The 16,622-nt window shown below is 38.6% G+C and overlaps 1 protein-coding gene across 1 annotated transcript in view; it reads right to left on the bottom strand.

Annotated features, from left to right (window-relative positions):
• Positions 1-16,622, bottom strand: part of LOC116720559 (voltage-dependent T-type calcium channel subunit alpha-1H-like) — a 176,051-nt gene that overhangs the window by 32,037 nt on the left and 127,392 nt on the right. Inside the window, 2 exon segments of the mRNA XM_032563892.1 lie at positions 13,868-13,938; positions 14,045-14,178. Of these exon segments, the coding sequence (XP_032419783.1) occupies positions 13,868-13,938; positions 14,045-14,178 (205 nt within the window).

Raw genomic sequence — 16,622 nt, 5'->3', positions numbered from 1 at the left:
CAGAAAGATAGAGCACATCACAAGTTTTAAAGTCCCTCCACTGGCTCCCTGTAGCTCAAAGAATAGACTTTAAAATACTGTTGTTAGTTTACAAATCACTGAATGGCTTAGCACCACAATACATCAAAGATCTGCTGTTATTGTATCAACCTTCCAGACCTCTCAGGTCTTCCGGTTCTGGTCTGCTCTGCATCCCCAGAATCAGAACCAAACGAGGAGAAGCAGCTTTCAGCATCTATGCACCACAAATTTGGAACAAACTCCCAGAAAACTGTAAAACAGCTGAAACACTGACTTCTTTTAAATCTCAACTAAAAACCCATTTGAAAAGTAATCAATTACAAATTTATTGATGGAACTTGACTTAATGTCGTGTTTTGATTGTTGATTCTATGTTGCATTGTGTTTCTGTGTTTGTAATGATGTAAAGCACGTTGAAATGCCTTGCTGCTGAAATGTGCTATACAAATAAAATTTGATTGATTGATTGATTGATCCTATCTCCATACAGCAGTTAAAGGAGCAGTACCGTAATTTTTAATGCATTAAATAAAATTTTATTAAAAATAATTTTAATGTATTTTTGAATAAAACACACAGAAAGTAATGTAATGTAGAAAATATTTATGTATTTAGTGTTAGTCTATTAGTATGATTTGTTCTTTAAATGGCCATTTATTTTGGCTATTGCTATTATTTATTAAATATCATCCAAACTCAACATCCTAAGCAAAGAATCAAACCACAATAGTCAGCTAAAATCCCAATAAGAAACTGAATCATAACTAAATGTTCTGTACCATATCAGCCTCAGGAGATGATTGAAGATGAAGAGACACAGATTTCTGGTTCTTTAGGGTCTGCAGTTCCTCTCCTGATCCATTCTGTCTATCATACAGCCGCGAACCTGCTGCACACTGCGCCACGACAGACAGTTTTTTTTTTGTCTTTCGATGTACACAATATTCATCCTCTCTGAAATTGTTCAGCTTATAATGCGTGTCTTTTCACTCACTCTGTATTTTAAAAGCGTTTTTGCTTCTAAGGACATGGAATCGGGTCGAGGACGTTTTAAAAAGACGCGGGTTGATAGCAGCTCACCGCGGCTACGAAGTGTCCTAGGCAACGGTGACGTTCAGCGTCGGTCCGTAGCGTTTGGGGGTCCTTTAGTTCCCGCCAAGCGAATTTAACTGACCTCAATATTTCCTGTGTTTTATTTTGGTCATTATTGTTACACTTAGTGTTGATATGTGTATGATAGGCATTTCTATCGGACAGTTATGTATCGGTTCAATACGGGACTCACATTTAATGGCCAAATATAGGACGACTCCGTATTTTATGGGAAGGGTAGCAACCTGATTCAGGGGTGCTGAGATACAGTTTTAGGGATGCTATGGCACCCTAAAACAGGCCTAGATACACCACTGGCAACGCGTTAGATTACTGGTTACTGAAAAAAGTGGTCCCAAGTCAGTAACGCGTTACTAACATGTTACTGACATCACTGTATATAAAGTAGATGCTCCTGTTATAAGTATAAGTACCCATTCATTTATAAGCTAGAAAGAGTTTCTCTGGACAATAATAAGCTAAATATTCGTGCTCCACAATTTCTAAAAGTAATAATAAACTAGACAGACAGACAGGGCAAGAAATGACACATAAGGGAAAAAATAGCACATATAGCAACATTACAAAGATATGCTGGCAAAGAAGTTGAGGTCAGGGAGTGTGTCTTTGTCTGTAACTATGAAGTGCTTGCAGATTAGCCCATGTCTCATTATAGCCTGTTCTCCCAAAAAAGTCTCTGATAAGGTGGTATTATCTAAGAGCAAGTCCTTGAGAGTTCAGCCATAAGATTCCATGGGTGACTTCAGGAGGTGTGAGGGTATGGGAAGGAGAAGTTTGTTTACATAAACTCAAGGAGATTCAAGATAGCCAGCAAGCTGAGACAAGTTGACACAAGGGAGCTAGATTCAGAATAGACAAATTCTCTTTAGATCAGGCAGACTTAAAATTTTCATCTGCCCTAGCATCTCAACTGTAAATCTGTGTTAATTCCAATGATCCAAATTAGTGTGGTCGGTTCCCACAGGGCCGGAACTAGCAACTTCTCCAAGAAAGATTCCATCCTGCTAGTGAGTTTTAGCATCCAAAGTTTGCCTGCGAAAAAAACGCATCTAACTTGTGCCTCTGTCTCGCAGAATGTCAGTTGGAGTGTTCATTAGTCATCCCAATCCGTCATAAATTTGTCGATATGCCAGGTATCCGCCAACTCCAAACAACAGAAGTCCTGTTATCATGAATCCAAATAAATCCAGGATGTATCCCTCTGGATGTGTTCCGGCAGTACAAGTGGGCTCTCCTATGCCCAGTCTTCTTGTTGAGAAAATGTGATCAGTTGCATTGAGAGACCACTTAATCAGTTCCATAATTTGTAGCTTTGGAGGATGTGCAAAGAAACGCTCCAAAAAAGCAACACAAAAACAGAGCAAGCAGGGTGAGAATGAGTTTGGAGGGGAGCAGAGGAAAAAAGTGTTTCCCTTCACCAAGAGCTAGAAAGAAAAAAAGTAAAAAAACAAAACAAACAAAAAACTATTTTTTTAATTAAACTCAATATTTTTTTGTCTCATGAAGTGAAAACATTAATGTTTACTTTTTTATTTTATTTTTTTTATTTCACTATTTTTTTATTAGTGTTAGTGTGTTTAAGTCTTGTATTTAGTTTTATTCCAAATTATGCACTGAACAAAAATATTAACGCCCCATGTCAAATATAAGAGTTTTATGAACATTTGGGTCACGCAATATACAGAGAAACTCAAAATATATTTTCAGTAATTACTGATCTTCATATCGGCACTAATAACATCGTGGTATGGCCACTTGTAGCGGATTGACAGTCCTTTGAACATGATAGGGGTCAGGTTGAGAAATTAGATTTTGACCAAGTTGGCTTCCCGTATACGGCTACAGACAGTCTGAGGTGTCTGTTGTGCAGCCCAATAGTTTCATCAGCTGTGTATGTCGCTGGTCTTAGCCGATCCTGCAAATGGACAAACCGGATGTGGCGATCTTTTGCTGGAGTGGTCACACATGGCAGACGAGGATGAGGTCGATTTGCAGTCAATCAATCAATCAAATTTTATTTGTTTAGCACATTTCAGCAGCAAGGCATTTCAAAGGGCTTTACATCATATCAAACACAAAAACACAATGCAACATAGAATCAACAATCAAAACACGACATTAAGTCAAATACAATCCTAAACAGGTGGGTTTTTAGTCGAGTTTGCATCCATAGAAGGTTTACCTGTTACACTCCTACTGTGTTATATGGAACAAAATACCTATTGCTATTTTTATTCCCACTCACGCTCACAATCACACAGTTTAAAACAATGTAGACAGCATTTTAATGGGCTTCTGGCACAAGGCTCCGTACACCTCTTTCACGGAATTTCAAGCAGGGACTCTATTTTCTATTTACAATAAACTCACATGCGAATTTTAGGCAGTCATATGATTAGGAAATAGCATTATATTAATAAGGTATGAATCCAATTGTGCTGGTCAGAGATAATAAAAATACAACTTGTGATGTCAATAAGTCCCTGGGTCTTAGGCAAGTGAATGTGTGGCATAGTTTCACAAGTGCTGTAGTTTGTTGGACCCAATAAGCTTTGTTGCCACAGGATCATCAGCAGTGGCAACCGCTAATCAGACAAGCCTCGTGTTAAAGATATTTGATTCCTGCCAGTTTCCTAACCTCATTATTCAGGGAGAGAAATGTGATAATTGGATAAGATGTTGTAGTGTACCCCGCCTCTCGCCCATTGACAGTTGGAGATAGGCACCAGCACCCCTCCCGACTCCAATGGAATAATGGTGTAAGAAAATGGATGGATGGATGCTGTGGTGAAGTTTTATTCTTACATCAATCTTACCTGTCCAGTTGAGGTGGCAATGTCCATCTTCTGAACCACAACAGACACGTTGTGGTTCACATTTACTGAGCTGGTTTTGACAGATCAAGGTAAATAAGTTTTTGCCTCTTTAAAATGACTTCTTGTATTGTAAGATGTTCTGGTAAAATTGCATCTTTATTATGCTAATATGACTGCATTCTTGTAATTAAAAAATCTCTTAGCCTGGCCATAATACTCCGTTATTCAACCCAAGAAAGGGATGATTGAAATAATGCCACTTTTTGAAAGTATGTTCTGTATTTTCTTTTCTTTAGAAAAGAAATTTGGGGTGATTAAAATCAAATTTAGCAAGACAAAATTCTGTCAAGTGAGATTATCCAGCATTTGTCAGTATATTGAATTATTTGATAAACTGCATATTATTTCATATTCATATTTCTTTGCTGGTATTAATTGAAAGTGTTGCAGTTTTATATCCCACTTGAATTCCTAATCTACGTGCAAATACTTCATATAATGTAAACACTGAGATAAGGGACAAAGGGTTTGAAATGCAGAGTGTTACAAAAGAGATTCAATTTAATTGGAAGTACAAATAATATAAAAATGAACAGTGAATATACAATATATTTCCTAGCAGTTACTCAGATATCAGATTTGTTTGCCTTTACTGGTGATGAAAACATGTCACTCTGGAGGAGAGGGGAAGACGAGCACGGGCACCTCAGCTCAGACTATAATGACTAAAGTCTGCAGGTAGATTTTTATGTTTCTGGTCCTCCGATATAAAGATCTTCATTGAGCCAAGTACTGTCAATAAAAAAGTTAGTCCATGCTGCGACGATCCGGCTAACCGTGAACTGATGGTCCCCATACCAGTCAGCAAGGTCCAGGTGCTTGGATCCAAGAGCAAAGTAATTTTAACAACAGGATCTCAATGGGTTGATGGAGTGGAGTTGATGGGAGTTCATCTCTGTTCTGAGTGAACTCCATAGATGGAAGAGAGGCTCAATCGTGGCCCAGAAACACAACAGGAGGTTTTATGATGCAAACCTGAAAACCATTTAAAAAAATAAATACCAGTAAGTGTTCATATTTAACTACACAATGTAGAAATCCAATAAACCCTAAACCAGGTAAACTTTGAGAGTTCTGCTTCAAAATAAATTGATAATATCTCAGGAAATTAAATGTTTAAGTGAAACAGTTCCTGCATCACAATAAAAGAAACTGCAAAAAGTATTGCAGATGTGTAACAAAACTGAAGTTACTGAGTAAGAGTAACTGAAATATTTACCACTTAGAAAATGCATGCTAAAATATGAACGTTCACTTGAAAGTATGTAGCTTAAATCAACTTAAACTACTAACAAACGGAGTATAGGGTTTGCCTATTATCCGTAACAACATTAATACAAAAAGCAAAGAAGAGGTGTTAGTTTCTAAAAGTTCAGGCAAAAATAAATTTACATTTCAATAAGAAAAAAACAGCGGGGTGATGTGTAATGGCTTAATTAATAATAGTTATAATAGCTTAATTAATAGCTTAATTTTTCTAAGTGATACAAAAATGAAGACAAAAAAAGGCAAAAAGGAGGAATCACCAAGGATAACATATTATAGCAGCCAAGTGGTAAAATTGACTCTAACATTTATAATTATGAAACGGCAAAGGTACGATACTATATTTTTGGGATTCAGGAAATAAACCTTTACTATTCATAGGTTGCTTGTTCTGTGGATTTTTTATATGGAGTGGTGACACTTATACGACTGGAAAGAGAAGACATTAGACTTGGAGTTTTGACAGGCTACTTGTATTGATCGTGTTGCCCCGTGTTGGTAGAATGGAAAGAGTAATTTTCCAATGGAAGCAATGCTGCCTTAGGTATTGGATGGGCGTTCCGGTTGCATGGTAAGGAATTTTATGTAATCTGTAATATAAACACCAAGGAGTTTTTGTTTTTGGATAAAACTCATGGAAGAGTTGCCTAAAATAATTTCATACTCTAACACAAACGTATACATCAACACACACACTGACTTACCTTGTGCTGAATCGCTGCCTCTCTCAACCTGTTCCCCTAGCGGCGGATTTCCTCCCCAAGAGCATAATTTTCCCCCAACAAATTATTCCAATGAATGAAGCAAGTAGCAGCTCCCTTTTTTAACCGCCATCTTCCGCTGAATCTTCAATATCCTCAAGTTTAAAATGCTGGGCGGGTAAGTTTTCCCTGTGGATAGCCACAATTCTTGTTGCCTTGATATCAACATAAAAATGAAAAAAAAAAAGTTTTCATTGTACCTACTAATTACTAGAACACGACAAAATTTGTTGTACCAGTAGCGCGCAGATATTTTAACCTGTGTCTTGATCATATTACACATAAACATGAAGTAGACGCCTCATTGGGCGCTGAGTCCTACATTATGTTGCCGCCATCTTGTATGTGGCAGTAGAGCAATCGGAGCTCCCAAGTCATGTGCTGTGTGGGCTTGTTTCAACCGTTTTACAAAACAAACTGGATTCATTGACATTACCTTTCACAGGTAAGGATGAAAAAATGTATAATTTTTATGAGCAGAATTACTTGATTTTGCAGCCAGAAACTCGCTTCTAAACCACCGAGAAATATTTTCTATGTACGGTAGCTAAATTGACCTGAAGTAACCACTGATTGTTAGCATAGCTAACGTTTTCATAATGTGTTTTCTAATGAGAGAGAGCTGATGAGAAACTGCTGTTAGAGGGGAAGTGCTTTAAAGACCAGGGGATTTTGTGAGGAAAGGTCAGACAGGATCAGAGCTGGAGTTGCTGTTTTTCACTCTCTGCTTCACAGCTCAGCTTTACAATGTCAGTATTTAACTATGCTATAAAGATGTTGAGTCACTGCCCAACATGCTTAAAAATATCTTTTTTCTGAATGTGAAGGAATCAGATATGTACAGTATTTTCTATTACACTTTTTGCTAATTTCTCTTTTGTCCATGTGTAGCAGGATGAAGCCTGGCACCTAATTACCTCATAATGGGTGAGGAGCACCTGTTTTCTTTATGCCTGCATTTGGTCGCACTTCAGTAGGAAGGTCGCTTGGTTAGCTTGCAGTGGCCATAACTCTGACATCAGTAAGTAATGTTTCTCCTCCTGTATAAGATCTGCAATTTCAGTTGGTTAACTTAAATTGTTTAAATTTAGAAACTGCCTGGAGTCTCCTGCTTGGTACTTGGGTGTGGCTGTAATTTACCCTCCCCAGTTCAGTTTAGCAACATAAAACGGGTATGTATTGTTTTATCGCACCCATGCAGTTCAATAGCACAAAAAATGACAACTATATATAGAAAGTACTGGCAAACTGATCCTCCTGCTGTTTGGCCGGAAGGGGCTCTCTGGTCGGGGTGGAGTCATCCAGCTCTAGTAAGTGACAATGGCTTCCTTTACCTTCAACCAATTTTCAAAATCACCTATTAATCTGTAACTTCATTTCAGATATAATGCTGCTGCAGTTTGCTGGAGACCCTGCTGCTTGGTTTCTTTTATTTTGTGCTTCGTTTTCTCAATTGTTTTGTTTGGTTTCTTATTGTGCTTTTTGTTTAAATGTGTTTATTTTGGGTTATTTTATTGTTCTGTGTGGCCTCTGGCCTTGCTGTGGGTAGCAGCTTTGGTTTTGTTGATTACTCAATTGAAGCAATGATTTTTAATGACTGGTTATGTCCGAGGTTAGGGATAACCTCATTTTTGCACTTGTTCATGTCTAAATTGTAGTGTCTTTCTTTTTTTTTGTATTCGCTTTGTTTAATCCCACCCTTCTGTCTCCAGGCTGAGAGCTGAAGGCGGTGGGGGCCATCCAGGGAGACTGGACCTGTGTGCTGTGCAAGGTGTTGGGATTTCTTCACAATCGAGTGTCTGTTAACAAGTTCTGGGGGTGATTTATTTGGATTTATTCATTTGTTTTAGGAACCAGTTCCCCACATTTGGACTGCCCCTCCCCTGCTGGTAGGCCTCGGTACTGTTAACTTCCCTTCCCATTGTGGTTCTTTAAATTTTAATTGTCTTTTAAAACATGGAACAATAAAATGTAACTATTTTTTTGGTGGAATAAAGTCTTGTTCTCATTGGTCACGAACCTTAAGTGCCTGGTGATCTACAGTATTTCCTTGGGCACAATCCCAAGGTGGTGTTGCTGACACCTTCTGGTTACCCTGCTTTGGGGGGCAGAGTCTCAGATTCATACCCTTGTGTTGACACACTTGGCTTTAGCCTTTGTACCACGATATCTCAGAACTCATTGGACTTCTCCCAATTTGACCAGCAGACTGAACCTCCTTCCTGTGGCCTGTGTTCCCAGCATAATATAAATAAATACATTTGTGTTTTATTGCACACTTTTATTCTTTCACTTTTTGTGTATTTTTAAGAGAAATATCTCAATCTGAAGTAATGAAGCCTCGGCAGAAATTCAAACTGGAAAACTCTCACCTGCATCATCCAATCGGCGTGTCTCACCCATCGTCATCAACCTATCAACACCAGACCAAGCCATGTCACGGCCAATCACCGACCAAGCTCCTGCTGATAAGGACCTCTGTCCATGGCGTCTTCCGCATTCCAGCTGCGCTCAAGTTGGCACGCATTCTCCATGTCTGACTTTGAGTTCGATATTCCACCCAGTTCCTCGGTTGCTTCTCTTGGGGACCCTGGTCCCCCCACCTCTTCCCACGCCCGCCACAGTGCTCATCTGGCCATGCCCCCAGATCCTTTGTCCCCTATCTCCATCCTCAGATTTAAAGGCATCTTCCTCACCTCTGGCCTCCGATTTCCTCAAGTTGCCTCGTTTGCTGCCCTCTTGCCACTCGGTGACTCTTCTCCATTCCTTCCTCCTCCAACCTTCCCCCTGCCACCTCCCGTCAGTGGAAAGAGATCCAGCAAGTCCTCTGGTCCTCCTGCCAAGCAATACAGGGGCTGTCCCTCCTCCTCTCAGTCTGCCTCATGTTCACTTGGACCTTCCTCATATCCAGTTCCAAATCTTACCGCTCATGCCCCAAATTCGATCCCAAATGCTCCCGCCCTTCTTCAGGTCATTGCTCTCTATCCCCCTCCTCCCGCCCAAGCGCGCCTCCTCACATCTTCGCTCGTCACCTCCATGGACTTTCTCTAGCACTCCATATCTTCACTCTCAACTCTTCTTCACCACAGGACTCCAGGTGTCATTGCCATGTCCTTAGTTCCCTTTACTTCCGCACCCGTCATCCCTCAGCCTGCCCTTCAACCACCTTCATTGGCTTTTACCCTTGCAACGCCCGTCCTGTGCCCCCTCTAGGTAAGACTCTTTCCTTCTCTTCTCTTTCTTCTTTCACGCTGCTCATTAGTTCTCTCCTCCTCTCCCAACCCTTCCCTTCCTTATCAAGCGCACCTTATTCGCATTTATACTCAAAGATATCTCCCAGACTCCATACAAAAATACTTCAAGGGCAGTACGTAAATCTCGCTTTCATCCTCTTGCCCTCTCCCGAAGTCGATCAAAGCGTCGCTTCGACGGAACATTTCACTGCTATTCTGAAAACATCAAATCCCCGTCTCTCGAAAGATCTATCCATCAGACAGTTTCTAGCCGCATTCAGCATTTGTAGAGATGTAATTTGTTCTGTATACCCCAAACGCAGAGTCGAATTAGATAGACGCTTATTTGGCTCTAATCGCAGTCGCTGTTCTATCAGTATCACAAAGCTTTCGCAACCAAAGCCGCCGCAGTCCTTTCCCTTTTCCGGTCAATGTATTAATTGGTTTACCCTGGACATGTAAATCCTCATCATGCTCACTCAAGCTGTCGCTTGCCACCTCTGAGGCACTAAGGGTCATCAGAGCGCCTTCTGTCCCTCCCGCCCTTTCAAGTCTAGTCCCTCCGTTGTCGCTCCTCTGCATCCTCTCCTTAATTTTGCCCCGCTCGATCGTCACAGAAGAAAGATGCAGGTACATAATAACATGCCCATCTGTAATAATTTTTAATGAAGGCGTTTGTTCAATCCCCAGTTGTGCTTTCCTTCATTTATGTAGTTTTTGCAGAGACGCCCATCCAAAGTCAGTCTGCCCCTGCCGCCCGCTTCCCAGGACAGCTACACAGATAATTCACAACTTGATGTCCAGCTGGGGCCCCGAGCGCGAAAGAACTTTAATTCATGCATGTCAATAAACCTTTTTAAACGCTGTCTTTCTCCGACTAAGTCTCTCCAGATTGAAATGAGGCCTCGGCGTAAATTCAAACTGGAAGACTCTATGGCCTCACCTGCATCATCCAATTGGCACTTCTCGCCCATCGTCATCGACCCACCAACACCATAATAGTACATCTTTTTGTATTATTAGGGATAATTAGGTTTTAGTGTAATTAGACGTTGGCATAGTGTGGGTGGTAGTTGTTCTTTCTGTATACTTTCTGTAAAAATATTCAATAAAAAGAGAGCAAGTTGGGTAGAGAATAAATTAGAAAATTCATGTGTTAGCCCTGCGACAGACTGGTGACTGTAGAGGAATATAATTATATTAATAGTTAAAAATTATGTTGTTTGGTTGGTTCGCACTAAGATATGTTTTAACCTAAAAGAAATGTATTGTGTCAAATGGACTGGGTTAATCTGACCTAGAAGTCAGGAAGGAATTCAGATTTGGAGAGATGTTTAATAATCACTAAAGAGAGGAAATACTTTTTATGGAGTTGTTTTTGCGGGAGAAATCTGGCGCCATTAAAGGTCAATTTGACTCAACCTCCTTTCCTTTCCTTGTGTCAGAAGCACAAAGTTGGACCAAAATGTGAGTGGAAAAAAAATTCTGTTTGGACAGATAAGGAATATACAATTTGACTAATAGAAACTTTGAAATGGAGCAGATGTGAGGTCAGGACTCTAATTATTCCAGGAGGTCAACTCCTAATTCTCTTTTGAGTTCTCCTATGGTTTTATTTTCACCAAGATCCTTAAAAAATCATTAATTTGAGTACATGAGTATATTTGAGATATATGAGATTTTATAATAGTTTTCACAGATCTTGGATATCTCACTACAATTACCATTTGAAGAGAGTCTATTTATATAATTTTTATTTTGGCTTAGTTTTTCTAGTTTAAAAACGTAACTGGAATTCTGCTGACCCTCCTCAAACCATTTTGCTCTAGATCACACAAACACACGTTTAGCTTTATGTATAACTGATCTAGTTTTAGTTGTAATAATAGGAGTTCTGTTTGCTGTGGTTCAAATAGATTTTCTGGCAAAATGGATGATAGAGCAGTAAGGTTAGTTATTAAAGTATTTTTTGCTTTTCTTTCCCTTTTCTGTTTACAACCAAATTCTATAACCTTAACACAAATTCTTAGCACTTAAAAGTTCCCATTGTTTTTGATCATTTCCCTTCCTCTGCAGCAGTCCTAAAGTATTCTACATTTTTATTTCTTATTACTTCCCTTAGAGCTTCATTTTGTAAGAGACAGCTATTAAGTGTGACTGGATATCTCTGAATTGGTTTGTTTGGCATTTGAAGTTAATGCAATTGCTTTGTGGTCTGTTAAGATTGTCTGCATAATTTCTGTTTTACAGTTCAGTTGAGTAAGGGATTCTGAAATCAACCAAAAATCTATTCGAGAATGTAATGAACCAGCTCTGTTTGTCCATGTAAAGTTTCTTCTACCTGGATTATTAGGTAGATATATCTCCAAATATCAACAATGCCTCTTTCATTTATGAAATCAAATAAAAACAAGTTACCAGGAATTCTTTATTATTATTTTAACATGAAAGAACCTTTCAACATTACTTTGAATCAAATTATTCAGTGTTTAAAATAACTCTTTGTTTTGTCTCATGCTTGAGTAACCATACATGTTTTCCAATTGAAAAAAATTGGTTACAATAACAGAAAACTATCAACATACTGTATAACTATCAACAATAACCTTTCAATTAAATTTGTGCTTAAAAGTTAGATTTCCAGCTGAATGGAATAAGTCCTCCCATCACTGCAATTTCCAAAAGTTGTAATCATCATTAGTAGAACACGATTCCCGAACAATGCAAAAATATGCATCAAAGTTCTTTGTATATAGAAAAACTGCTTTTTGTTTAGTAATATCTCTTAAGCGTTGAGCGTTAACTGAAATAAATTTTATAGTAGAAATGTTTAGTAGTAACAATAGAAGAAAGTCAGAACAGTGACTTAACTCCTCTAAAGTTGGATGAATCACATCAGAGCTATTCTCCCTTTAAAAAATAAACATATCCGTTAGAATATTTCCTTGTTTTGAACAAATACTCTCCCTCTGATGAAATATGCCATCTTTCTCTCCTCCTTTGCCTTTATGGATGAAGGGTTACAGCTGCGGTCTTTTGTCGCGATCCTCCGCTGTCAGGTCTTCCATGAAGCTCAGTGTCCTCTGAGTCAGGTAGTCCTCCTTTTTGGACATCTTACACAGCATCCCGGTAATGCCTCATAGCGAGGGCTAAACCCCCCCTCTGTTGGGGTTGAGCCCTGGTCATATTTGATCTTCCGAGCCTGTGCACTGAATCGATTACTTCCGAGAATTTTTCTTTGTGGTTTGGAAGTGATCTGGCAGATGTCAATCACTTTCATCCTCAGCACTTCTCCTTCAGCTTTCTGCAAACCCTTCAAACGTAAGTTCCAACGGCTTTTATATTGCGCCAGCTCGACAACTTGATTCTCCAGAATTTTGATCTTTTTCTCAGCCGTATCAACTCTCTTTACTGTAGTCTTCGATGTTTCTTTGATGTTTTGCAAGTCAGCAGAGGAAAATTGAACTGACCTCTTCAGATCATCCGTAGATTTTTCAAGGGAAGATCCTTGCTTACTAATAGCCAGCTTTATCTCCTTCACGATGTTGTCTGCCATTTCTTGCTCCATTTTACCTTTTTTGATGTTAGTGGATTCCATAGACGTAAGATGGGGAGGATTATCACTCTTTCTGACATGCACAAATAAAAGTTTGTTTTGCTAATAACCTTTTAACTTCATGATACAAAAATGAGTGATTGTAGTAAAAAAATAGTTTTAAACAAAACCTTTTTGGTATGTTTTTCAAAAAATCATTACAATTCCAAAGATTTTGACCACAATTTTATTTTTTTTATTGAGATGAGTTCAGTTGAGTTTAGTCTGATTGAATAAATGTGAAACAAATTTACCTGCATATAAATCTTCAAAATTTTCAATTTCACAAACCATTAAGTCCAATACTTCTTTTGGACACTAATTTGGGGCTTTTATACTTATTTCTACAAAAAAAAAAAAGACGTTAATTGATTCTTTTTTTCAATGATCCGTGATCAGACTTATTAATTAATGAGTACATACAGCAGATTGCTCACAAAATTTTTGAAACAAAAACAATTAGGAGCTCGAGGTAAAGTGAAATGCAAAATTAATTATCGAAAATAATCATGAAATTAACAAATATTAAAAAACTTGAATTAATATATTTATTAATAAATATGAATAAACAAGCTAATTCTGTTTAATTTGTTTTAAAAAAAGGTTCTCTTGTTCTTTTCCACATGTCCTGCTGAAATACATAAATTAATTTGGATGTTTTAGTATTGCTATAACTTGATGTCGTCTTTTTAATCAGACCAGCTCATATTTTTATCTTTTCACAGCTCCCTGGTAGCAAAACAAAGGAGCAATGAATCCGTGTGCTGTGTAAACATAATCAAACTGGAGATTTAAATGCAACATGAGTCAATGATTGGCAATCAGCCTGTAGCTAAATTGCCTTAGGTTAATTGCTGCTGTTGCTTAGTGCTTTGTTGGTGATGCAGATTTATGCCAACCGATTGAAGGAATCAGTGGTGTTTGTAAACCACGCGGACAAATCATCAGTTCTGGACACCAGTTGAGCTGCTTTCACTCCACAGCATCAGGCCTGCTTCTTACCTGAGGCAGAGCTTGCATCACTGTGTCCAACAAAGCTCTCATCCCTGTGGCCATCTTCAGCAGCTTCAGCACTAAAATATCACAACATGTCAGCATCTAGCAGTCACACTGTACATCACTATGTGTGCAGAGGTGTGTGCGTGTGTGTCTTTCTGTTACAGTAAATGAGTGTGTTACCTCTTGTTATCCTGAGAACCCTCATGATCCGAATGATTGTGGGATTGATGGGGAGGGAAGCACTCAGGTCTATTTCCTCCAGCGTGATTCCCATTATGGACAACAACACGATGGCTAAGTCCAGCTGGTTCCATCTAATCACAACAGTGCATTTAGTTCGACCATTAAAACATAAAACTCTACACCCTGAAAAGGATATGCTGGGATTTTTAAGTGAGGTTCTGTTTAAAGGTTAAAAGCACTTCATATATTACCTGCAGTAGAAAATACCTGAGTCACAGAAGCTAAAGTTTTTTGGGTTTTTTTACCCCTCCAGGGGGTCTTTTTGTGGGCTCTAGTGTCCCTTATATGATAGTAGGCTGACAGGAAACGGGGAAGACATGCGGCAAATGTCGTCGGATCCGGGAGTCGAAGCCGCGACGGCCGCGTCGAGGACTCAAGGCCTCCAAATACGGGTCGCGCTAACCACTACGCCACCACGGCACGCCCCCACAGAAGCTAAAATTAACGACTTGCCAAAGATAGGCTAAAACCAAAAATGGACTTCAAAAGTTCATGACAGTTTACACAAATGCTTTTTAATGAATCTTTAAACCATTATCATGTTTGCAAATGACACTGGGGATTTGGCTGCTGGACCGGCACACTTTTATTTTTATGTTAACTGACCAACCCATAAATGTCTAATTCTATCATGATTTAACTTTTGGTTGGCCAAAACACAACTCTTGACCTTCCATCCTCGCCTTTGCATGCTTGTCTCCCCTCCCTATCCTTTCTCCAGTTGCCTAGTGTATCTAAAGTGTGTTGCAGTAATCATGCCAAGTAGAATGAGTTCCTTAGAGGATTCAGAATGGAAAGCCAAAAGAGAAAGGCTAATGAAGAAAGGCAAATGCTGTCAAATGTGCAAAACTTACACATGTTGCATGTATTAACTGTAACTTCGACCTCTGCAGCAACAAATGTTGAACAGCAAAAATAAAGTAGAGGAAGAAAAGACAGAAACAGGCTGACAGATGGAAGAGAGTCGAAGCCGCGACGGCCGCGTCGAGGACTCAAGGCCTCCAAATACGGGTCGCGCTAACCACTACGCCACCACGGCACGCCCCCACAGAAGCTAAAATTAACGACTTGCCAAAGATAGGCTAAAACCAAAAATGGACTTCAAAAGTTCATGACAGTTTACACAAATGCTTTTTAATGAATCTTTAAACCATTATCATGTTTGCAAATGACACTGGGGATTTGGCTGCTGGACCGGCACACTTTTATTTTTATGTTAACTGACCAACCCATAAATGTCTAATTCTATCATGATTTAACTTTTGGTTGGCCAAAACACAACTCTTGACCTTCCATCCTCGCCTTTGCATGCTTGTCTCCCCTCCCTATCCTTTCTCCAGTTGCCTAGTGTATCTAAAGTGTGTTGCAGTAATCATGCCAAGTAGAATGAGTTCCTTAGAGGATTCAGAATGGAAAGCCAAAAGAGAAAGGCTAATGAAGAAAGGCAAATGCTGTCAAATGTGCAAAACTTACACATGTTGCATGTATTAACTGTAACTTCGACCTCTGCAGCAACAAATGTTGAACAGCAAAAATAAAGTAGAGGAAGAAAAGACAGAAACAGGCTGACAGATGGAAGAGAGTTATAGACGACTTGGTAAGTAGCAACATAAGCAAAACATTACTAAAACAAATTGTGTGTTTTCTAACTTTGTGGTCATCCTTAGTTGAATTGACACAACATTACTTTGCTAAAATGTATGGATATACAGTAATATCAAAAGTATTAGAATATGCATTCTGTTGAGGCTCATTTGTCAGGTTAAAGGTACATATTAAAAATAACAACTTGTAAGCAGGCCTTAAACATACTGTTTACTAAGTCCACATTTCTGTATTATTTTTTATTGGTTTGATATAATTTCTAATCTAAGATCCTATGTTTCCATGATCTGTAGTAGAAAAATTATCATAGGTAAAGGTAATTTTATTTATATAGCACATTTTCAGCAAAAAGGCAATACAAAGTGCTTTACGGGAATTAAAAAGAAATACAAACAAAATAACAAACCAAAAGAAAGAGCAAAAGAAGAAAAAGCTAATAATGTTGATCCAAAGTAAATAAACTAGATGCTCCTATTCAGGGTTGGTAAAGAAGTATAAGTAAGTATCCTCTGGTCTAATTCCTTTTCTGGGTTGGGAGAATAGGAGTCTAAAAAGTAGTTGCTAAGGTAGTTTTTCTGGGTTCCAAGTTCTAATCCCTGTTCTGGGTTGTTAAATAAGTGTAAGTAAGAATCCTCTGGACTTCTGGGATGCTAGATAAGTATAAGTATTCTCTGGACTTTCTAAGTGTACTCTAAATTTGTAAAAGTAATAAGTACTCCACAGTTTCTAAGTAATAATAAAAACTAAATGTTTTTATTATTACAAGGGCATGAAAACATTCCATGTGCAATTAATGGATATGTTTTTTACTCATGGATTTATTGAAATAAATTTACTTTTTTAGAATATTTTAATTTATTGAATATGACTTAGTGTAGTCTAGCCTGCTAAGTGAAAAAGTTTGGAAATG

Source organism: Xiphophorus hellerii, chromosome 5, assembly GCF_003331165.1.
Source record: "Xiphophorus hellerii strain 12219 chromosome 5, Xiphophorus_hellerii-4.1, whole genome shotgun sequence".
Taxonomy (NCBI): domain Eukaryota; kingdom Metazoa; phylum Chordata; class Actinopteri; order Cyprinodontiformes; family Poeciliidae; genus Xiphophorus; species Xiphophorus hellerii.
The sequence above is the reverse complement of the archived record's forward strand: the minus strand, read 5'-3'. Positions and strand labels throughout refer to the sequence as shown.